Below are 23813 nucleotides of genomic sequence, written 5' to 3'. Positions count from 1 at the left end.
TCAAACTTTTGCCAGCAGAGACTCCTCAGACAAGTGTTTCCACAGCGGCTTCGACACCGGATGCTCCACAAACTCGTAGGTTTCGAACCCTTCCATCCCACCCCTCACTACTCCGATTGTTGCCTTTCGCCAGAAGCCGCGCCTGCGAGCGTCGCCGATCGCACCTCTCGCCGGAAGCTCTAGACGCGCAGAATCCACTCCATTTCAAACAGCGGCAGATCTAATATGAAAATCGACCCCAGTCAGCAACAAAATTTGGCTGGATCTGGAAAAAATCGAGCGAAATCGGATGTGCGAAATGCTTCAATCAGATGGACTCATCCTTGATTATGAGTGGATGCTCGTCCGAGTGATGATCGCGGTCACAATTAAGCCTTCGACACAGGAAAATCTAAACCTATACGCACAGAAAATGGTGTATGTATAGGCAGAAATGTGGTGATTAGTGGCAATTCACTGTTGTTACTTGGGAAATGGAAAGAGAGGAGACCAAATTTGATTTATGACTGGTCTGGACCGAATCCCATTTCCACTGAGTAAGCTTCTCGCCCAAATCTCTATGCAGGATATCAGCTATGCAGACTCCATCTTCAAACAGATAAAGACCCCCAACCATTTACATTACATGTTCAACACCATGCTCTGTGGCCATTCTGTCCGCAACGATCCCCAAAATGGCCTCCTTTTGTTCAATCGAATGAGGGCTGAGAATCACGGCTTCGATCAATTTACATTCGTTTCGGTTCTGAAATCTTGCTCCCGTTTGTTGGAGATCCAGACCGGGCTTGGAGTTCATACGTGTGTTTTGAAATCTGGGTTCGGTTGGTCTCTCTCTATATCCTTGTTCTTCGTCGTCTCTCTACTCTCTCTCCATTGCCAAAACTTGGTGAAATGGAATTCAATTGCGAGTGCAGTAGTGATTATGTGCTTCTGTATCTGAAGCACTGTGATTATTTACGTGATAGAAGGTATTCTGCTTAGAAGAACTTTTCTTGGTTTGAACGATTGCTGAGTTCCAGCGCTCGCTGGCTTCTTGGCCGCGGGCGCTGGAACTCAGCGCTCGCTTAAAACTTCATGGATTTCAATTCTCGTGGTTCTTGGCCGGATTTCGTCGTGTGTATTTTTTGGATGAAATCCATGAAAGTCATTCCGAAGTTTAAGTCAATGGAATAACGAATACACATAGATTTGTATGGATTTTAAAAAGTCTTGAACGAATACACCCAGATTTATATGGACTTTTAAAAGTCTTGAATACACCCAGATTTCTGCAGACTTTTAAAAGTCTTGAACGAATACACTCAGACTTTTAAAATCCATAGAAATCCATCAAATTCCACAACGAATACACCCCTATAAGAATTAGTGCTCAAGTTGAGCTTCCTAATGATTTGAGTTGCAATTGTGAAGTTCAATGACAAAATTTACAGCATGAGAAAATAACACAACTAAGAAATAATTTTCTCCGTCTCATTAATAATGTCCCAATAATTCAAATTTAAACACTATTACAACAAATTTTTAAATTATATATTTATTTTTAAAATGTTGAAAGATTGAAATTCAGTTTACTATTAATCCTAATTTTAAATACAACTAACAAATATTCCCTCCGTCCTATTAATAATGTCTCAATTATTATATTGAGACGTTTCATTATTAATATTTCATATTTTTTTTAATAAATATTATTAATAATGGTTTCACTCATTTTGTAAATCTTAATTTTCGTGTCCAAAAATAATTCGAAAATCAGTGCCATCTTTATTTGCTTTGTAAAATCTACAAAATAGAAAATGCATTTGATTAACTTCGATAATTTTTTAGACGTGAGTAAAGAAAATGAAATTATTAAATCTACAAATCTTAACACCAAAATTGACATCGAAAAGTAAATTACAGAGAAAAATATCGAAACTTTGTCCGTCTACTAAGTATCCGGGACTAGGTGATTCTCTCTCTTCGTATGCGCCATGGCCGCGGCGGAGCAGCCGCTCAAAAAGAGAAGATTGTACGACCCACCACCATCATCTCCCCCAGCACCACCTTCCCAAGCACAAGAACCACCTCAACGGCCACCAACCCCGCCGCCTTTGTCTCAGGATGAAATCGTTCGGAGGCGGCGGAGTCAAGAAGCAATTCGCAATGTATTTGAGTGCTATAAGAAAATAAAGTCGTGCATCAACCGGAAGGATAAGCATTTTACGCCGGAATTGGAAGAGGCTTATCTCTCTTTGATCACTGCGTCTGGAGGTTGGGATTTCAAAATTATGCTTCATGTCTAGTTTTCTCTCCAGATCGAATTTTTAGGTTATAATTATGCCATAGAAGCTAAATCAATGAATATTTGCTCTATTCGTTTTGAACTTTGGTGCATAAATTAATGGTCAAATTCTTTTTTTTTTTTTAGGGTTTATGACTAATAGTTTCTCTAGAGGATGATGTGTTGTTTGGTTATGGCTGCGAAAAGAATTGAGCCAAAGACGTCGTTTCGCACTTACCTCGCAATTGGAACAATGTTTGAGACATTGTTTTTGCAATTTCTCAAAAAATTGTGTTTTGCTCATTCTAACATCTGGTTCTACATGCTTTGGCTGCTGGTTAAGTTGATTAATCTTGTGTGGTTAGAATGTTTTCTTGTAGTTTTTAGTATGGATTAGGTGAATCAGTCTTGTTGGTAGTCCTAGATGATTGACATGCTGTGGCTAACACCAATGTAGAGAGCTTGTAACTTGTAAGTAGAGCTCTAGATGAATTATATTTGAGTGAAAGCTACACGATTTTCAACGTATTTAGAAGATAGCTGCCACTTGGGTTGAACTGCTTACCAAGCAACAAGCGTCACACTCTATATAAGTATATAGAGCTGATTTAGGTAGAGCTGATGGTTTCACTGATCTGACCTGGTTAGAAGATGATGGAAGCATTTGTTTATCTCAGAAAACACCATTTTGATGTGTCTTTTACCCAAGCCAAAGTTATATTTTGTGTTCCTAGAGCAGTATGCAAATAATCCACACTATTGTAATATCCTTATTGCTGAAGTAGTCCCAGTGCATTATGTTCCATGATTTCGCAAAGCAAACACTTCTCACTTTACTTTGACGCAGGATGTGCTAGTGTACAACGTCTTGTAGCAGAGTACATACCACGATATGCATCATTTTGCCCTGCTGCTCTTGATGCTGCTGGAAAGGCTCTCATAAATATGCATAACCAGTGCATCACCATGATTAGTGGGGGAGAAGACATTAATGGTATTGCTTTTGAGACTGCTAAGGCTTGCATATTAGGTCTGGTTGATGTATGTCATGCTGCTGCTTCAGAAAACCCAAATTCAGAAGTTGTTCAAGGGACATGTTCAGTTGTTTTTCACGATGTCTTTACATTTTTTGTCTGCTCTTTCGAGGGAAAGAGTATCTTTGATATTGTTGACTACAGTGTCCTGAAGATATATGATGTTGCAGAATCCCTTTCTGATTTCAAGCGCAAGTTTTTGGAGGAACATATTTCAATATCACTGAAATTATCTAAGCTTCGTGGACTATGTTTTTTGTCGATTCTCTTTGGTTTGCCCAAATATTCACTTGTCACATTATTTGAACTTTTTGAGTCCACGGGGATGGGGGGAATTCAGAAAGGAAAGTACCTTCTTCGTGAGTTGACAACTGAACTGGATTATGTTAGCGGTCGTCACCTGGATGAGCGAAATGGTGATGAATCATCTGAACGTTCCAGCAGAATGAAATGTCAAGAGAAGGATCCTGTTAATGAGTCTCCTGCAGCAAAGGGAAATTCTTTATCAAATTGTTCTTTCGCCTTATTAAAGAACTGCTTATTGGCACTGGTAATTGTCGTAATCTTTGATTTGTCATAGTTATTTAATAGATTAATAAAAAGAAGCTTTAAGGTCTTTTATATGATGTACTAGCTGTTGTTTCTATGTTGTTTTAGCACAAGGTTCAGCAGATAAGATTTTAAGAATCTCGTGTAAATATGGAAACCTATGAGGTGGGATTGATGACTTCGTACGTATTCTTCTGTTAGCGAATTGCTTTGATTTAGTATTGCTTTGTGATACTCCAGTTTGGAAAATGGCTTTACTATTAGTATCGGACTATCGGTAACGATCTTACGGATCATCTCCATTTGTCTTCTGGTGCATGATCAGGGCATTGTCACGGTGGAACACTAACCGAAACTTAAAATCCGACAACCTTATTGAAATTATAGTATGGTGTCTATATATCTAATATTGGCTTTATGCTTGTTATACGGCCATCAGAGCTCAATTTATAGGTTATTGGTGTCAATCTTTCTTCTACTATTTCATGGGAATTGTGAAGCAGGTACAGCTAACTTCCTAGCCTACTCTAGGAGGCAAGTTTTATTACATTGATGCAATATAAGTTTGTGCTTTGTATGTCTATGTATCACACAAAATTATATTTGTAATAGAAAGTTTAATTTAAGTTGGACCATCCCCTATCTAATGGTGTAGAACCACCTTTGCTGATGAAGTGAAAGTGCTATTGGTATACTGGGATGAGGATGATATTTCCTTAAAAATAACATTAAAATCCACTGTGTTTTCTTCATATGTTACCTTGACAATTGGATAACTTAAGCCATAAACTCTGCGGCACTTGGTGATATCATTCTATGGCCTGGTCAATATGTATGTGGTCAAATTGTTTGAACATTTATTAATGGTCAGTTGTCAGCCTGTGATACTTTCTGCTTTTGATAGTAGAATTATCTCAATTATGTATGTTTCTATTAAACACACTTGCGGTCTTTGTATTGCAGGTTCTTAGTAAAGACCTGTCAATCAGAAGTTTGATTTTTTCAAGGTACAGAATGCTTTGCGATTCTGCTTCATCTGAAATTGTTTCTGATATTACCTCTGTTCTAGAAGGAGTTTTTGAATCTTTTGTTCAACAAGTAAAAGCAGAAGACAGTCAAATAGATAGTGTTGAGGGTAACTCCAATTCATCTAAATTTGCGAGTCAGTGCTCGGTTACTAGAACATCTAATCAACAAGGATCTCCTGTAGTTTCAGGGAGAGGTTATCCTGATAAACATTCAGGCAGCCATTTGAAAAGGGGAAGCATAACAGTCAATGCTGGAAGCGATTCTTTCAATGGAGAATCAAAGTCCGTGGATTATAACTATGGGGACCCTGGTGATATGGCCAGTGGTAGAATGTTCATGCAAAGGGAACTGTTGAACAGACAGTCTTTCTCACCTAGAGCAAGAACACCAAGGGATTTGAGAAGTAATTCATTTAGTAACCGAAGCCATTCTGCCCAGATAGAGAGAAGTCCAATTTCAAACATGGACCTTGCTCCACCTACCTTAAGATCCTCCAGTGGAGCTGCAAATTCTCCATTTGAGTCTCCCAAGCAAAATGTTCCTCCGCCCCATTCTTCAGGAAACCATTCAATATGGTATTCAGATGGAGACCCAGCTGCTATGGATATATTTCCAGCTTCAAAACAACTCTGGCTGGGATCGTTAGGTCATGACGTGTCTGAAATGCATATAAGGTTTCAGTTTGAGAAGTTTGGTATTATAGATCAATTGCGATTTTTTCCATTTAAAGGTTTTGCCACTATTGAGTACAGAAATATGATGGATGCTTTAAAGGCTAGAGAAGTTATGCGCGGACGTTCTCCTTGGGGTGCCTGCCTTCGGATAAAGTTTCTGGATGCAGGATTAGGAACAAGGGGGTCTATAAATGGTACTGCTGTTGGTTCAAGCTGCCATGTTTATGTTGGAAGTGTTCCAAGTGTATGGGCCAAGGATGAGATGGTACATGAAGTTAAGAAAATACTCCACAAGGGCCCTCGCATGGTTATTGATCTTAGCGCTGAAGGTGCATTGCTGATGGAATTTGATTCACCTGAAGAGGCCACCATCTCGATAGCTCATTTGCGGAGGCACCGCAAGGAAAACAGTAATTACTATCCACATCCCTCCAACGCTGGTCCACCTAATGTAATGATGCATGCTGAAGGTGCAAAACCTGGTCCTCCTTCTCATCACGTTGACACTAGAAATGCTTTCCCTTCTAACAGCATGATTGGATCACCTCATGCTCCAACTATGCTCGAGAAACCTCCTGAGAGTTACCTGACAAGGACCTCGGCTTTGCCTTCTTTACTTCTACAGTTACGTGCTAAATATAATATTAGTAACTCTCAAGGGCCTTTTGAGAATCATGCAACAGCTGCACTCATGCGAGAACAAGAACGATTGCCGACAAACATGCTTTGGATTAGTTTTCCAAATAAAAACTCTGCATGTATCACTGAGGATGAGCTTTTGGCTGTTTGCAACATTGCAATTAACAACAATGGATCTGTTCGCATGAGTAGAACAAGTATGCCATCAGGTTCCAATTGGCTGGTCGAGTGCAGCAGCACAGATACAGCAAGTACTTTATTCAAGAACTTGCGAGAGTGCCCTGGGGTTTTTTTCCAGATAGACTTCAGGTTTGATACTGTACCAAGTTTCTGCTCTCCTTTTATATGCTTCAGTAATTTCATTGATTTCCAGTGTTTTTCGTGTCAGATGTATGAATTTCAGTGTTGGAATATATTGAAGTGCTTGCACCATGTCCATTGTTACCATCTGTAACTTTTAATTGCTATCCAGCCTATCCTAGCTGACTTTTGCACATATGTTTGTATCAGTAATTCTCAGATGCACCATGGCCCTGCTCCTTCAGTGAGACCTGACGTCAGTTCTCTGGAGCTTACATCACCAAGAATGAGTCTGGAAAATTGTGTCCCTCCGATGCAACCTGCTTATGCATTCCAGTCGACATGGACGGCTGGTGGAATGATGGAAGTTGGAAGAACTGGTGCAGCTGAACAATCATGGATGTATGGAAGACTGGAGAGTGGAATGCATTCTGGACACACTTCTGGGCCATCTATTCCACCACCACAGCCTGCTCAAACATCTTCATTCAATAGACCTGTGTATCCACCTCCTAATAGTTTATGGGATCCTCGTGGGATGAGCCACCATCTGCATCAAAAGCCAATCCATTCTGCCGCAATGCCTGCTAATGCTCATGCTCATATGCAAGGCCCACCATTTTTACCTGCTTCTGTGACCCCACTGGCACAGATCCGGGGAAGTTCTGCAGCACCATTTGATCAGATGTTCTCTGTGCCTGTTGTTCCTCCACCATTATCATCTTTACCGCCACCTCCGCCATTATCATCTTTACCCCCTCAGTCTGATTTTCGTCCTCCATTGCCTCCTCACCCGGAGTTACAGCCTCCACTGCCAACAACACCTCCACCTCCGCCTCCACCTCCACCTCATTCCCAGCCCCCTGCATTTCCTCCTCCTCCTCCTAATTCTCCACCCCCACCATCTTTAGCTGCCGATGCAGACAATTTTAAGTCGTCCTCACTTTATCCCTGGCAGGGGATGTTGAGTAAAAGTGGAGTTTACTACTGTACAATACACGCACAAAGAGCAGATTCTGATATCTGTAGCTATTCAAATTCCACTGTGGAGCCTACAGAGTAAGGATTTGAGTTGTGTCTTTAATCTTCTTGCAGAAAAAGACAACATTAATTATTTTTAATTGTTATCTAATGAATGTGCAGATGGCCTGTAAAGTTAGATATAACAAAGCGAACTGACCTGCGGCATGTAAAATCAACGTTTTCTAGTACTCCCCGTCACAGAGTAAGTTAATGGACATTTTTCCTTTATGTGCATGTGCGTCTGTCAGTGTGGAAAAACACCTTAGTTGAAGTATCAGTCTTGCAACATACTGACCACCCAAATAGAGCATTAAAACAGAGAAACTTGTCCTAAGTTCTCGTATGTCCTTTTTCTTTCTGTTTAAAAGTTGAAGTATAGTTCATAGTTGATTCTTTGCGATTATTTTGCAATTATCTTGTAAGTTGTAATTTGTTCTAGTTTAAAATCTTAGATATAGAATTAAAGTACCAACCAGTTCCCCAAAACATCCACATTGAACTCACACAATACTTGTTAAAGAAGAGGCTTGTTAAATTATGTTGAAAAGTTCTCAGACAATTAACCTCATGCAATGCTTAGGCTCTAATCTTCCTGATTAATGAGAGACATGCACATGAATTGATAGCAATGTGTCAGTGTGATGGTAGCAATAGCATTATAAGATCACATTTACTGGAATTACTGTACGATCTAACAAAATTTGTTTCTTAATTGCTACAGAAAGAAATCTGTTGGCTGCTTCCTTCGTCTCATGGTGATCATAAGGGTGTAAGTTGAATCTTCTAAGTTTTTCGTTTGCCCCATTTCTCTAAAATATTGCTTCGCACTATACATATGCAAAGGCATGCGTTCTGCACATTTACTTATTTAGTTCAATATCTGAATAACAAGACCTAAGTGTGTCCATTTAAGTAATTGCTGGGCCTGGAAATTGCTCAAGTAATGAAAATTTGTTACTCTATCGTGCAGCTTCATGATTTCATATCATACTTGAAGCAGAGAGAGTGTGCAGGAGTAATCAAATTACCAGCATCAAATACTATGTGGGCAAGACTACTATTCATTCTTCCATACTCACCTGAAACATGTTCATTTCTATCCATACCCCCGAATCCCTCACTTTGCTTGATTGGTTTGATTCTTCCTAAAGATGCAAATTCTGAACTATCATGATGCTTTGGAAGTTGGAACAAGCCGGGAAAGTGGAGTTCGTTATTTGGGATTGTGAAGATGTGAATGTTAATTGTATTCCTTCAAGGACTAGGAAACATTAGTTTAGGTATGCTAGATTGATTGTATTTGTTTTGGGTTCTAGATTTTGATAGAACTATATAAGGCAGAATTTGTACCATGTTTGGTGGGAGATGTACAATCTAGTGTTATATAAGTTGATGAAAAGCCTGGAATAATTCATCTGGGGTTTGATAATTATTAATTTATTTTACAAACTTATATTAGCACAATTAGTTGAAGGTGCTTATTTTCTTTTCTATTTTTTCTTTGTTCATTTTGGACTTCTGATAATAAAGCTATATATTTTCCTCCCAAAATATGCAGAAACCTATATTGACTTGTTTTTGCTTGTATTTTATTTTTTCATATCCCTTTTCCTTCTTTTCCCATAATGGGATCAATATATTTTGTGAGACCAAATGTGATGCTATTCTGAATATATAATTATAATTTTGATGAAGAACCAAAACAATCAATTTGGACATTCGCCTACAGATACATTAGAAACAAAATCCTCATCTCTTGATCAATAGAATGAAATAAAATAGAATGAAAAAAGAGAAGAGAAAAGAAAAGTGAAGAATTGTAATCTATAACAGCTCTTCATTTTCCTTTGAAATTCCTTCATCTTTTTTTCTCTTTATTATCTCTTTTCAAGCACTTTCTACAGTAGAAATTAATACTTGAAGAAATCATGTGCTTTCCATAGTATTTCTCCTCTTCAATCGATCCATGTAACTACCCGAAATCAAGCAGGTCATAAATTGAGTCGCTCATTTCATTTTTCATTTAAAATGCAACTAGTAAATGCACATTTATAATTTATCAATTTAAATTGCTTCAATAATATGTATAATAAGCCAGTCCTAACACCTCTGAAGATGCAAATCTTCTTTTGTTGCATTGTCGGGTACGTATAGCTTACACAAATACTACTTCTACCTACTTTCTTTTAGGCAAGTGTGACAACTACACAGTGATAAGCTCCGATCCCAAATATCCGAGCTTCTTGTTTCAAGCATCGTTTCAAGCATCAACAAGACCAACCGCATAGTAGCCACTATGCTTGTCCTGCACATTTACAAAAAATTAAGAACAATGCACATATATACTTGTAGGCTCAAAGGAGTTCCAATGGAGAATAATATTGTGACATTCGTTTGTTCAGTGAATCGAAAGCCCAGATCATCATGTAAGGTAAAAATGATTGTGTGTGTATGTGTGTTTCTAGCACTGAACAAGGAAACAACCTGAAAGCAGTTAAATGGAAGCTGCTATAGTAATTTTGTGTTGGTATTGATTTTCCTTCATTCTTCTGATTTTTTTTTTTGGTGCCAATGTGAAGAGGCGAAGAACAAAGGAAAAATGGTAGTGAAGAAGCTGAAAATGCAAAAGTGAAGAAAACAAACCTTGGATATCACTCGCTGCTTGTTTAGGAACTGTGTCCTAGCTTTGTTGAGAGCCGAGTTAGGTGACCTGTACATCCTCTGTCAAAAAATAAATGCAACTCAAATATACAGTAGGCCTTGGACTTGAGATTAAAAGCTGAAGATATGTGTGGTTAGCATCGAAAGACTATTGATAAATTAAGAAGCACACATATATATATCAGAATGCTATGACCTACACACCTTTTCAACTGCAGACATGTGGTGAGCAAGCTTTATCTCCGGAGTGAAATCAAATACATCATGAAGAAATGGATTCTCCTGTCAAAATGGAAACGATGGCGGTTGTTAACATAAAGAAGTACAACATGGAAACCACTCGTTAGAAGTTGGAAAACTTACGTGCATGTGCTTCACGAATCCACCAGCTAGAAAATGCTTGAGGAAGTTCAACTATTGAAGAACTTGAAGATATCAGATATCAGAAACGTAAGATAAGTTTTACAAGTAAAAAATGTAAGGAAAAAAAATACAAATAGACCTGTATCATTTGAGACCATGAACTTGTAAGTAATAACTCTCGGCCAATCTTTGTCGAGGTTTCTGGGGTGTGACCATTCTGATATTCCAAATCAATGAATTTCGGCATTTCAGCAAAAAAAAATAATAAATAAGTAGAACATTAGTTAACGACGTTAACATACCTCGAGAAAATCCACAATATCACGAAATGTGTTCCTCTGGTTAATCAGATCTTTCTTGACGGAACCCCTACCACCTGCCTCAACAGAGAGGTCTCGCATTTGGTTAATGACTTTAGTCTTTAATCCATTTATGTACATTGTTTTCCGAGAATCATTCCCTTCAATACAAGTATGACCAGAGACTTTCGACTCCCCACAGAACTTTTGTAGGCTCCCTATCTCGAAGATTAAAGCAAGTGCTTGACCAACAGCAATGCGAACTGCCCTGTCGTCCTTGTCCAGTAGAGTCGAAAGAAAGGACATTGAACTACGATATTTCCAGAAAAAATCAGCACTCTTCACAAAGAACAAGTAGTAATAATATCTACCACAAAGATAAAAATGAGAAATAAATTACAGTTAATAAATACTAACTTCTGCCAGCTTCTCGGGTTGAGAGCCCTTCCATCTATTGTGGTAAGAAGAAATGACCACACAGTAATCACCATACTTATCACTGCTGCTGGAGGTTTAGCAGCAGAGACCTATAATGCAAAGAGATATGTATAGGAATTTACTTTAAAAAATAAAACGAACTTAATAACCAACCTCTATAAAACACCATTGTGTTGTACATAAACATGTTGTGTAATTACACAAATATAGAATATAGTAAACTATAATGATCCAAGCGAGAAACGCATACGTTGGAACCCAATTTTGGGTGAGCTACTTGCCACATTATTTGCATTGATTTCTCTGTGTCCTCAGCTTCTTCTCCACCAACAAAAGTGATAACAGCCAAACATGCAAGCAACTATATTTCCAGAAGAAAAAAAAAGAAAAGGAAAATAAGAAAATAAAATGAATGCAAACAAAGGACGCCAGGAGTGCAACCAACATTATTTCACGTACTGATAATATTTTAGATGTTTCAAGTGTTGATTTAAGAGATTCTGATATTGGAGAGACCGATTCTTCCAAGATCTCTCGTGCTTTCTCCCCGGAACCAACAGTCACTGCTAGAAGCCCTATAAAGAACAAATGACCATAAGGATATACTAAACGTTGAATAAAGGCTAATCATGTGAAGGCCTGAGCAAAACCTATCACGTGAGATGCCAAGGTAACCTCCTTCGAAGATCCCCTTTTGATTGAATTCAAGCACTGATGCAACAATGTAGCAAACCTAGTAGATAATGAACATGGTTACGGTCCAATAAGAACCATCTTTCCTCTTTTCTCCCAATAACACACAGACACACAATTAAAAGTAATGAACATGTTATGTAAGACAAGAAAGTAGTAGATATGCCATGCCAAAAGGAAGCATTAATTTCCATATAAATGGATCCATAACTGATTACTTCACATCCTAACTTGCTCATATTGTCCTATAACGAAGCAGTCGTGTTCAGAATAAAATCGATAAATAGAGACAATGCGTACTTCTCTTCGGTGAACTCATGCTGTATGCTATTGTTGAAGGCTTCAATAGTTGATGCCAAAGCATTTTCTCTAGTAGAACCCCTGCGGGAAAAAGAACAAGAAAAAAGCAACTGCATTAGCATTATCTTCGTGTTTGCATAAAAAAACCTCCGAAATTGTATACGCAACTGATCTTAATTATTATGCATATCAAGAAAACCAATTGTATATCACATTATACAATAGGTAAGTTACCTCTTCTCGTACAAAGCATCCAAGTATTGATCAAGCGCTCTATCAACCAACACTTCTTCCACACCAGAGAACTCGACATTGTTGAAGCGCTTAATAGGTGATGACAAGCTCAAGCTAGCTAGATCATCGGAATCCAGCATTGCAAAATTCTTTTTTTGAGAATTTCCTAACGTTTTCGTGCATAATGACTAAAATAAGTAGCTACTACACCAAATTCGGAAACAGAAAAAACGGAGAATCTCATAAAGTAACATCATACAGCAAACACCTCAATAAAAGAAAAAAGAAGAAATTTGCCAACCATTTTCGTCGTACAACCTTAATGCCATTCAATATATTCAGCACAAAACATAAAGCCCTATAATCACGACGTTTAAAGTTTGAAAGCCGCTAGGAGATGTTAGTATACTATTTATACGTTATGTATTAAGGTAATATGGAGATAACAATAAAAATACATTTGAGGAAATTGAATAATCATGTGCTGTATGTCCAATAAATGTACAAAATAATAAAAAACAAATAATCTTCCTAAGTTCAACTGAAGCCAAATACCCATATAAATGCACTAAACGCAAAATATCTGAAAATATCCAAAATAAAATTTCACGATTTCAAATTCCTCAAAAGCCAAAAAACTACAATCTAACAATATTTGGTAAATCTTTAGAAACATTAATCAATATAATGAATTAACCCAACATCTGAATTTCAATTATGCCAAACGCTTACTACATCAAAAGCCAAACTATTGAACAAAACTCACAACCGTTATCCATTTCGCAATAAAGTTTCCAATTAAAAACATAATTACCAAAGATTCCATTTTTTCTTGGTCAAAAAGAGCATGCAAAATTATTGCATCAAATGCTATAAAAACTGAATCACAGCTATGAAGCACTTACTTCTACCCATGATCCAATTTCAATTACTCCGATCGATGTCAAAAGGAATAAAAACGTGTAAATATTGATCGATTGGAGAATTAGGGATAAAACCTATGGGAGATGGAGAATCTGCAATATGAATTATGGATTCCTCCTTTGTGAAATAGAAAAGCAATATCTCCATTAATATATTTGAAAAAATTTCAGATGAACGATGAGATTCTTGCGGTGAGAAATTTGGGGTATGTGGAATTTGAGGTATGTAGTAATAATAATAATAATACTAATATAAATATAGTTTTTTAATATTATTAATAATTTAATTATTTTTCTTTTGCAAATTAGCCAAATCATATGACTTTTATTTTGAAAAATTAGCTTTAATAGATAAAATCAAAAGTAGGGTTATAAAAATACTTAAATCATCCATTTTATAAGTAAAAGCCCCTAAAAAAATTGTTTTGTTTTCAAACCGCTACACACAGCCGCGCAGTTCTCCTCGGTCCTCTCCGGCTCGGTTTCTCTCTTGGAACTCAGGCGGAGCTCCTCTCTCGTTTAATTCTCCGTCCGACGCCGCCGTTCGCGCGGCACGACTCAGGCGGTCAGGCGTCCACTCGCGGCTATTCTCCGCCGCGACTCAGCCACTCCAGTCGCCGGAGGGCTCTTCTGCGGCCGAGACTCCCACCAGCCGGCGTTGCCAGTCGTCGGTTCTCCTTCAAGTGAGTAATGGCGCTTACCTTTATGTTCTTGCTAGTTGCTGCAAATTTAGGATTTGAATTTGTTCATGAATATGAATTCGAAGGAATTTAGTTTCTTGTGTGGTAGATTACTGTCATCAAATTGACAGATTTCGAATTCAAGGTATTACATATTGTTCTTGTACTAAGATGTAGATGACAGATGTTAGTTTTAAAGAGAAATATATCATGCATTTTAATATGACGTGTCCGAATTCTATCAATTTGATTTTCATACACTTAGATATTTAAATATTTAAAAAATGAATATGTGATGAAAGAACTTAGAACTTGGCGTGTAAAGGTAATAAAGTAGTTTCAACTATTAAAGATTTCACTGTTAGTGTAGAAATAATGTTCTGCCCGACACGTTTATTACTGTTAGTGTAGATAATGTATCAATTTTATCTGACTTTATTTCTGCAATTAATCGATTAAAACCCTGTCGGGGTATTACACTCAATTCCATCATTTTGTTTCTGCTGCTACAGAGGAGATGAGGAGAGATCAAGGCAGTATGCAGTTCACCAAGCAGCCATACCTGGAAGACGTTGGTCCTCGAAAGATGTAAGTACTTCCCTGATACTTTGATTATGTGCAAAGTGGGTTTAGTGCATTCATACTCGACATGCCACGATGAAGTGGGTTTAGTGCATTCATAGCTGATGTTTGGATCTCTTCAAGTAGTGCGACATGTCAAATTTGCCTGCATATATGAGAATCCACATTGAACAATTTGCTACAATCTGAAATCAGATATTCTTGAAATAACCAATTTTTTATGACAATAGTTGCATCTTTAGTTTGCTCGAATGATATTATTTTGGTTTAGCATCAATATTTGACAAAAGTTTATCATTTTTTGGGATATTTTCTTTGACTGGATTTCCTTGTCATTGCCAGAGAAAGCCTTAAGTTCTCTACATTTTCTGAGAATGAAATACTAAAAATTTCTGAAGTTCAAGTTTCACGTGGCATTTATTACAATATGAACAGAAAGCCTGAAGATAGTGGGTTGTTAGACCCTCACATGGTAATATCCTGCGCCTCTTTCCTTCGAAGTTGTCATTTTTTCATGCATATAGATGTTTACTTATGCTTTTCCTTCCTAGGTTATAAGATTTAGAACTTTAAAGTCCCGGTTTTACTCTTTTCTATCAACCAGGCGACCTTTCAAGCTGCTAGTTAACTGAAATTCCAAGCAAAAGTCGTGTCAGTAAATTTACACCTTTCCAACGCTCCTGGCTCTTGAATTATCAGCCCCCCAAAAAGGGGAGAAAATACCTGTCATCATTTTCATTTATATACTTGACCTCATGAATATCAGTCCTAATATAAAGGTGAAGTATTAACATTCACTTGATAAGGATGAATGTGCTGCTAGCTAGAAAGCAAATAACTGGATGAATCTCTTGGCAGGAGACGCTAGATAAAATGTGCCTTCTAAATAAACCCTCCAGTCTTAGATCTCGTCGTGGGGTTGCCATGATTCAGTAAGTCAACAAAATAACAATATTTGGGAATAGAAGAAAGCAACAATAACTTCCATGATTTAGGCTTTGTTTTGCCATTTCCTGGTATTAATATTCAACTCAGTTAACAGTATTTTGGAAATATATTTAGCACTTGATCGGCCAGTGTGACTGATGTAGTTGTTCTTTTAGAAATATAGCTTATTTAGGTTGATTTTTGCTCTAACGTTCTCTGTAAGGGCTTGTTTGGTTTTCAGTAAAGGATTATGTAGGATAATTTGTAACCAGGATATTTAGCGTGGATAATGACAGATTATTGATACTGAGTTGGTGTTTGCTATCATGGCTAAATACAGAATATCCTGGTTTAAGTTAATCCTAGGGGGGAGGTGGTATTATTAATCCTAAGAAATCTGGATTAATAATACTGGGTCGTGGGATTAAACCGGGTCATCCGCATTATTACTAAATAATACCAAACACTAGACTGATCTGTACTAAATTAGCTAATACAGTGTATTAGCCAATATCAAACACGCCCTAAGTGTTGATACTTATTAGGGATATTGTTCTCAGAATTATGGCAACTAAAGGTGTGAGAATAGCTTGCATTTTGACGAAAGCATATGATTTTCTGCAACTTGATTTCTGTAGTTTCTTTATGCTTTAGCAGCACCACATTATTAATAGTATATTTTTTTTTACCAAGTTGTCTATCTAAATTTACTGAGAGGTATTAACGTTTGATAGGCTGGGTTGGTGTTTCTAATAGCTCATATATTTTCGATACTAGACTAGAGTGTATTACATGTCGTGTTTTGTTTTTCAGGGGCCACCAAACAAGTTTGGCAAATGTGAAACATGTGGTGGAAATTATCATAACTGCCCAGGTCATTGTGGATTCTTGACTCTAGCCCTTCCTGTTTATAATGTTGGATTTTTGGGTGCCATTGTGGACATAATGAAGTGCATCTGCAAGGTATCAAAATCTGAGTCATCATTTCTTCTCCCAGTTGTAATATTGGATCCTGTCACTTACTTCTCATACCTAGATATCTGGATAAGTAGTCAAAAACTGTCACTTCATCTCAATCTGTGCCCAGCTTATGAAAGTTTACTTACTAGGTATTGTCACTGCCTTTGAAGTTCTGTAACTTTTGAAAGATGCTGTTCATGCTTAAGTTTTGTTCTTATTAAAAATGTAAATGACTCTGATAAAAAAATAGGGTAAATATCACTTTAAACCCAAGGCACAAAACAACATTGTTTTATGCCATGTAAGCTAACAAAAAACTTTCTAAATACACTATGGCATCCGGAGATCCACGTCAACTTTTTGGGGTTGACAAATGGACAACGGATACACTTGATACAAAATCGATAGTTCATGATTTTAAAAAATATTTTCGATAGTTTAGATTTGATTGATAGTGCGAAAATAGTTTGAGTGATATTTACCCAAAAAAATAATTATATCTTTTAAGCCCAAAGATAACTCAGGTGCTTGTCTCAAGTGTAAAAACTTTGGATTGTTTGTAGGAAACTTAGCCTGTCTCATGTATACTTATCCTCGACAATTCACTGTTTATATTCATTTCAGCTTTCATCATTTTAGCTATTGGTTATTAACTATTGCTATTCTGATAGTGGATAATTATTTTGCTCATGTAGTCATTGCCATATACCTTGTCTTGATGTTTGTCTTAGTCCTAATCCTCTCCTTCGTGTTCAATGTTGTATCTAAATCAAGAGAATGGATGTCTTAGAAGATGATTTTGCTTGATGGAAACTTCTCATATGATTTTCTCATTTTTTTTTTCTGTTAACAGAAATGCTCCATAATACTCCTTGACGAAAAACAGCGGCAAGATTTCCTTAAGAAGATGAGAAATCCAAAACTTGAGCATTTGAAGAAGGTTGAGTTACTGAAGAATATAGTGAAAAAGTGTAATGGCTTGGCAGGAAGTAAGCGAGCTGTTGTGTGCCCCAGATGTGGATATATTAATGGTTGGTTAGATACCCTACCTATTAAAAACCTGCACTATGGCATAGATTTTCAGTCGTTCTGTCTAGTTGATTAAACTTAATTAAGATCTGTGCAAGTTTCTGAATGTAACTTATCTATGCATGACTGAATAATGTGATTATGAGCCTGACATTGTTGGGTTCAGAAGCTTGCGAGCTTCATCTCCATTTGGTTATTACTTGTGGCAGTGGCGACAGAGGTGGGGTTGCTATATGTTAGGTGTTTCTTGGGTCATGTCTATCTGTTTGGTACAAATCTATATGTATTTATAAAACAATATACCTTTCAATCACACATCCTATTTCGTCTTACATAAGCAATTTGCCACACTTATGGGATTGGTAGGAGTGTTCTTCCAGATGCTTTGTCTCCATCTATTTTAAATACTAAATTTCATAGCTTACTCAAAGCTTTTGAGGAAGTTAAAAAGTGTAACACGTCCTATTTGTAATTGAAGTCTAGCATGATTCTGTTTGGTCACAGAAGAGGAAGAGAGATATTGTAAAAGTCTTGATGTTGAACATGGTAATTGAGAAAGTCAAAGAACTAAACCGCTGTAACAAGTTTTTGGGTCTGACAGGACCATCTTTGGCTTCCAGGGGCCTAAAATTGAGCCAATTTTGTGGAGGATGGAGGTAACGATTTGAAATAAATATGCAGCTTTAGTACAGTGTGGGTATCATCGATGCACTCTTTGAGATGTTACCGTCTTTTTTCATTCAAAATACTCACGAACTTGAGTTTAAGTTACCTTTCTGGAGCTAGATGAGGAATCTGGCATGTTAGGTTTCAGATTCAAATGCCATAATTTTATCACATCACATGTAGTTAGATACTGTAGTTATACTGTTTTATGCTTAGGGATGATTGGTTTTAACTGTGAGGATGACATCTCTTTGTTATGCTTAATCTATCTTAATGAAGTTTTATTGTTTCATGAAAGAAGTATTATGAACTTATTGGGTGTTTGGGTTATCAAAGGCAACAGGAATGTGGGTATTAGTAAAATGATGGGAGAGGAATTCAAGTTGATGTAATTGATAATTGTTGTTGTATAAAAGAGCTTCTCTTAGGTGCCAAGTTTGATGTGGAAAGTAATATAGTATTTTTGGTTTAATTTGTGCATTGGGATTGGTCAATGCAGTTTTATTTGAGATTAGGGATCCATTGTGCCTCTTTTGTCTTTTGAATCTTATAGGACAAGACTTGAGCTTTTGAAGGACATCAAAATGGTCCTTACACATATTTATATGCATCACATTCACCTTCTCCACACCCCCCTCCCCTCCCATGCTCTCAGGTCGCTTTCTTAAAATTACATCTCCTTTACTCATTTCTTAGATAATGCATGCATGCTGATCAAATTTAAAAAGTAGAATCATGAAGCTCCCCTTGATAATGTCTTCTGTTTATGTTGTTCATTTTCATTTTTTTTTATCGACTGATAATGATGTCAGTCACAACTATTTGTTTTAGGTATGGTTAAAAGGGTACAATTGAAAATCCAACATGATCGTTCTAAAGTTGCTGACAGCGCAGACTGTAGCTTGAAGGAATGCCAATCCGCGCTTTCCCACACAAAGGGAAATGCCAATTTGTCTTTAAATCTTGACCCTAAAAGGGCCTACGAGCTACTGAAAAATATGCGTGATGAGGTAATCCCACATTTTAAGTTTCAGTATGATTAAGAGATCATTCAAGGACATCTTGCGACTTGTACTCTCAAGTTATTTACTGATATTTTTCATATTTTCCATTGATTCATTCGTTTCTTTTGTCTTGGTTCTCTCCCTCCTTCATTTTGTTCAGGATTGTGAGTTGCTTTATCTAGATGATAGACCTGAAAACCTTATGGTGACTAATATTCTTGTGCCACCAACTGCCATACGACCTTCAGTTTTTGTGGATGGTGGAACACAGAGGTAATCCTGAGCATGAATATATACACTCTTCTCTTGCCATTTATCATAATAGAGACATGACTAGTTTGCTTTGATGGTTGTATGCATGATCAAAATCTTTTCTTGTTTCCTTTTTATTTTTTTTTGTTTATATATATAATGGAGATTACTCAGGTTAAAGTCATATAATAGAGTTTATGAAAATAATGTTCGTGGCCATCGATCGGGATGCATGTGATGTGAGATCTAGAATGCTTGTGCATCACCGTTAGGAGTTCAATGACTTGTTTCCTTCTGAGATTTGCTGTTATAGCATGCAAGTAAACTATATGTGTGAAAGAAAGCTCACATAATGGATTTGATAAGGACTAAAATGTTTCATTTCTCATGTTTGTGGCAATATGTGTTATTATGTGTTATTATTAGTATTATTGTTGTTGTTGTACGGATTATAACTTACGTGTTTGGTGAGATTTTAGTGACTTAGGAGAAATTGTCAATACTCTGTTTGGAACGAATGGTTTATATGAAAATGTAATAAAAACACCTAATTGGTCCTCATTGAAAAAGTAGACAACCTCCTTTACCATTATCTTCCACATGACAGATCACAATCTCAAGAAAAATGGAGAATCCAGGACCCTGAACAGATCAGCAAAAAATGCAGAACATGTATTTTTACATAATCTGATGTATAAATGTTAATAACAATATTCATGACTCCAAAATTTAATTCTGTGAAACTGTTTAGAACAAACACAACTAGTCCATTGAAACTGTCTGGATTCTCTGGTTCCGTAGCTTTCATGGCTTCCGTCACTCCCATATCTCTTCTCCCTCCCGTCTCTCTCTCTCTCTAAACTGTTTGCTCTCAATCCAAATTTTTCTTTGACATCTTCACGATCTCATTTGACCAACTTCAAATTATTCTTATGAAAGTTATGATGCTGTTCTTTAACCTATTCTCCTCACATGTTATGAGTCTGTTCTCAGATTTTGTGGTTAAGATTGAAGGTGTAAGGTGTTCTACTTCATAACTGGAGCACCTTTCAGGAGAGCTCAGAAAATATTTGATCACTCCACCCTTTTTCCAGAATTCTTAGTAATTTTGGAATCTGCTAATGATGCTAACTCTGAACTCTCAAATGACATTTAATAAATCATAAATTGTAGATGACCTGATATCTGTTCTTGAAGTGAACTTTTTCCATTCCCCTTGGTTTTAGAGCAGCATTTAGGTCATTGAGTTAGAAATAAACATGTAAATTGATTGTTCTGAAGATTGGGAAAAGCTGCATAGATCTCCTTGGTCAAGGTCTTGGAAGACTTATGTATTATTCCCGTACTGTACATTATTTCTTATTTTCCATGGCACATTGTTTACTTTTTGTTTGGCTGCTGCAGTAATGAAAATGACATCACTGAGAGGCTAAAATACATCATCCAGGCCAATGCTAGTCTTCGCTCAGAAATGGTGGAAAAAGATTCTCAAAGCAACAGATTCATGGTATAATGCTGTTTATGTTTAAGTTCGTTTTTGTGATCTCTCTTTCGAGGAGTTGCTCATTTTGGTTTGTTTGAAAAAATTAAAATATTTTCTGGTTAATGACTCAATATTTGTCCTGTAATTTAAGTCGATGAAAAGCTATAGTTGTATGACTATGCTTTATGCACGATGCATCAGTGATGAATAAAGGTAATCAACCGTTGCTTGTTGTAATAGACCAGTATGCCTTGCCTTCAGGTGTAATTTCAGATTTGTCCTTCTTCTGCACAAAGTTTACTTGGGAATTGCATTTGGTTTTCTTCTTCTTTGCTCCAAGCCTGTAAAGCTCCACTTTGTGTGCCGTACTCAGTCAGGCTTTCCAGTCAACTAAGTCATCCATACAATCCTTTGCTTCGTAGATATGACCAAGCACATTTAAAGTTTTCAGAACAATTCAATTCCATTTCCATATGATCTGGATTCTGATGGTCCTTATTTAAATTCTAACTTCTGAGGACTCCTTTTATGGTCAATTGGCTGGTTGTGCTGCTTATCCATTTTAGAGTGAATTATTTGTAAAGAACTTGTTTTAGCAGAGAAAAGTGGGAGTTTTTATAACTACCACATCAGCAATCAATGTTTTGTTGATTTGTTCTGAGTAATTCTGAACCACATCTGGAAGGTGGGAAGTTATAATTCGTACAAAAATGTTCTGCAATTTATTCTCTTATTCATCACTATCTGAGGAGTATGACCGGGTAAAATAAGTTATTTAATATTATTGATTTATTAATATTAACACTATTTAAGAATATTGTATAGAGATTGTAGATTAGCTATTTTTTGAGCTTTATTCACCTTTTGGCTGGTTTTTGCCTTTTTGAGTGCATGACTTCAACACTTGTCATTAATTTTCTCATATATTCTAGGATATATATATATATATATATATATATATTTAATTATTAATGTTGTAATTATTTTGGTAAGTGACACATTTTCATCAGATGTCATAAGATATCAAACTTAATGACTTCCAGAGCAACTGCTTCTTTTTTATGGCTGAAATACTATTTTCTCTTATGAATATAATGTCATATGTGAAGATGCTTGGCCTATTTGTTTTGTCAATTCATGTTTATGTTTCCAAAATGAAACTAGTTTTAAAGGTAAAGTATTATAAATTGTCATTTTGTTTTTATTTTACCCTCACCTTTTTTTTCTTACTTTCCTTTGAATGATAATACATCACCAAATTTAGATTATGAACCTGGGGATTTTAGACAGAATGTCAGATCTATTAAAGGTTGCTTAGTTTTTGTGTGTTTCTGTCTATGTATTTAGAGATGAGGAACACTAGTTTGAAATATGTTTGTAATCTTTTTCATTATTTAAGAAAAAGAATTATGAATTTTTATGTCTAGGGTTTAGGGTTTTTCGCTGCTACCTACGCTGCAGGTTACTGATATCTTGCAATGGATAGTTATGCATGTCAAAATGACCTTACCAACTGCACCACTTGGGTTTTTTCTCAATAATCAACTCAATTTTGAATTCTTATTCCTTATGTTTTCATGAAATGTTGGACCAGGTTAGCTGGCAGCTTCTGCAGGAGGAGGTTGCACAATATATCAATAGCGATGTTCGTGGGTTGACACCGCAACCCCTAGGTAATACTAGGAGGCCATTGAGTGGTTTTGTTCAGCGTCTTAAAGGAAAGCAGGGAAGATTTCGTGGCAATTTATCGGGGAAGCGTGTAGAGTATACTGGCAGGACAGTTATTTCTCCCGATCCAAATTTGAAAATTACTGAGGTAAAAGTATTTTACTTATCTATCCATCAAATTGAAGCTGCTTCAAATTTTGTGACAGATTTTCTGGCTAACAGGTTGCTATTCCAATTTTAATGGCTCGGATTTTGACTTATCCTGAACGAGTTTCACATCATAATATTGAGAAATTGCGACAATGTGTTCGCAATGGCCCCCACAAATATCCTGGTGCTAAGTTTATAAGGACACCTGATGGTCATGAGATGTAAGTGTTTGTTGGCTATGTAACTTATTTCTTATTTCTTTGTTCCTTTTCCTTTTTTCTATTCTTCTTTGCAGCAAGCTTAACTCTAGATTGCTGTTGGCTTCCCTGGCAGATCATTGATGTATTCTGCTAGGAAGCATCATGCAGATCAGTTGAAGTATGGGTGCATTGTGAATCGTCATCTTGAAGATGGCGATGTGGTTCTATTTAATAGACAACCAAGTCTGCACCGGATGTCAATCATGTCCCATCGGGTATCTGCTGCAAACGAAAAGTGATATTATATTGAATAACATTAACATGTTATCAATTGCTTCATTTATTTGTTGTCTTCAGGCAAGGATAATGCCTTGGCGTACTCTGAGATTCAATGAGTCGGTTTGCAACCCATACAATGCAGACTTTGATGGTGATGAGATGAATATGCATGTACCACAAACAGAAGAGGCCCGTACTGAGGCTCTTATGCTAATGGGGGTATGTAGAATTTTACTTTTGTTTATTGATTTGGTTTTGAGTACTTTATCAGACATAGTCATGTCATATACTGCTCTCACCAATCTGGCATTTTTATCATTACAAATAGTGTTGTTGGAATCTTTTTATCCTCGTCCTCTAATGCTGTGTTAAGTTATCCACTGTTACCGCACATAATCACACATTCTGCAAACATTCTGGATAGGACGGCAGTTTATGTTTTTCCCGTTATTGCTATCTTTGCCATTGCCTTTTTTTTGGATTCTGCTAGCTTCAATACCTTTTTGACAAT

The 23813-nt window shown here is 36.7% G+C and overlaps 3 protein-coding genes across 9 annotated transcripts in view; 2 read left to right on the top strand and 1 right to left on the bottom strand.

The window, feature by feature from the left end:
- Window positions 1–1865: 1865 nt before the first annotated feature.
- LOC131010671 (uncharacterized) lies at window positions 1866–8969 on the top strand. 2 transcript variants are annotated; one of them, XM_057938311.1, is made up of 8 exons: window positions 1866–2253; window positions 3111–3847; window positions 4810–4981; window positions 5057–6497; window positions 6699–7547; window positions 7632–7713; window positions 8233–8280; window positions 8482–8969. In XM_057938311.1, exons 1-8 carry the CDS (start codon window positions 1974–1976, stop codon window positions 8683–8685), a joined length of 3813 nt encoding a protein of 1270 aa, XP_057794294.1. In that variant the 5' UTR covers window positions 1866–1973; the 3' UTR covers window positions 8686–8969. The 2 variants fall into 2 exon arrangements, with proteins under 2 accessions (XP_057794294.1, XP_057794293.1); XM_057938310.1 differs by having other exon boundaries at window positions 4810–6497.
- A 533-nt stretch (window positions 8970–9502) lies between these two features.
- Window positions 9503–13629, bottom strand: LOC131010688 (uncharacterized). Of its 3 annotated transcripts, none has more exons than XM_057938348.1 (13): window positions 13498–13629; window positions 12500–12665; window positions 12266–12346; window positions 11923–12005; window positions 11732–11847; window positions 11523–11633; window positions 11252–11361; window positions 10838–11144; window positions 10675–10752; window positions 10536–10586; window positions 10377–10454; window positions 10155–10232; window positions 9503–9816 (listed from the first exon to the last, which is right to left on the bottom strand). In XM_057938348.1, the coding sequence occupies exons 1-13, from the start codon at window positions 13568–13570 to the stop codon at window positions 9772–9774; spliced, it is 1377 nt and encodes a 458-aa protein (XP_057794331.1). In that variant the 5' UTR covers window positions 13571–13629; the 3' UTR covers window positions 9503–9771. The 3 variants fall into 3 exon arrangements, with proteins under 3 accessions (XP_057794331.1, XP_057794332.1, XP_057794333.1); XM_057938349.1 differs by having other exon boundaries at window positions 13405–13543; XM_057938350.1 differs by lacking the exons at window positions 9503–9816; window positions 10155–10232 and having other exon boundaries at window positions 10398–10454; window positions 10536–10597.
- Window positions 13509–23813, top strand: part of LOC131010670 (DNA-directed RNA polymerase III subunit 1) — a 26034-nt gene continuing 15729 nt past the window's right edge. For 2 of the 4 annotated variants that reach the window (XM_057938307.1, XM_057938306.1), the window contains exons 1-12: window positions 13509–13644; window positions 13872–14105; window positions 14615–14690; window positions 16425–16574; window positions 17425–17602; window positions 19098–19276; window positions 19431–19543; window positions 20927–21029; window positions 22600–22821; window positions 22896–23044; window positions 23157–23298; window positions 23381–23521. In XM_057938307.1, coding sequence (XP_057794290.1) covers window positions 13631–13644; window positions 13872–14105; window positions 14615–14690; window positions 16425–16574; window positions 17425–17602; window positions 19098–19276; window positions 19431–19543; window positions 20927–21029; window positions 22600–22821; window positions 22896–23044; window positions 23157–23298; window positions 23381–23521 — 1701 coding nt within the window. In that variant the 5' untranslated portion in view covers window positions 13509–13630. Of the gene's footprint in view, window positions 13645–13871; window positions 14106–14614; window positions 14691–15026; window positions 15157–16424; window positions 16575–17424; window positions 17603–19097; window positions 19277–19430; window positions 19544–20926; window positions 21030–22599; window positions 22822–22895; window positions 23045–23156; window positions 23299–23380; window positions 23522–23813 lie in introns of those variants that run through there. The other 2 variants (XM_057938308.1, XM_057938309.1) reach the window with 2 other exon arrangements.

The sequence above is a fragment of the Salvia miltiorrhiza genome, chromosome 2 (genome assembly GCF_028751815.1).
Source record: "Salvia miltiorrhiza cultivar Shanhuang (shh) chromosome 2, IMPLAD_Smil_shh, whole genome shotgun sequence".
Taxonomy (NCBI): Eukaryota; Viridiplantae; Streptophyta; class Magnoliopsida; order Lamiales; family Lamiaceae; genus Salvia; species Salvia miltiorrhiza.
Note: the sequence above shows the minus strand (reverse complement) of the source record. Positions and strands in the feature narration are given on the sequence as shown.

Coding starts and splice junctions, on each gene's coding strand:
- LOC131010671 (XM_057938310.1), top strand. CDS start 1,974: ATGGCCGCGGCGGAGCAGCCGCTCAAAAAGAGAAGATTGTACGACCCA. Junction 3,848..4,809: donor AGAACTGCTTATTGGCACTG/GTAATTGTCGTA, acceptor TTTGTATTGCAG/GTTCTTAGTAAAGACCTGTC. Junction 7,714..8,232: donor CTAGTACTCCCCGTCACAGA/GTAAGTTAATGG, acceptor TAATTGCTACAG/AAAGAAATCTGTTGGCTGCT.
- LOC131010688 (XM_057938348.1), bottom strand. CDS start 13,570: ATGGAGATATTGCTTTTCTATTTCACAAAGGAGGAATCCATAATTCAT. Junction 12,006..12,265: donor CATGAGTTCACCGAAGAGAA/GTACGCATTGTC, acceptor ATTATCTACTAG/GTTTGCTACATTGTTGCATC. Junction 9,817..10,154: donor AGCAGCGAGTGATATCCAAG/GTTTGTTTTCTT, acceptor GTAAATGTGCAG/GACAAGCATAGTGGCTACTA.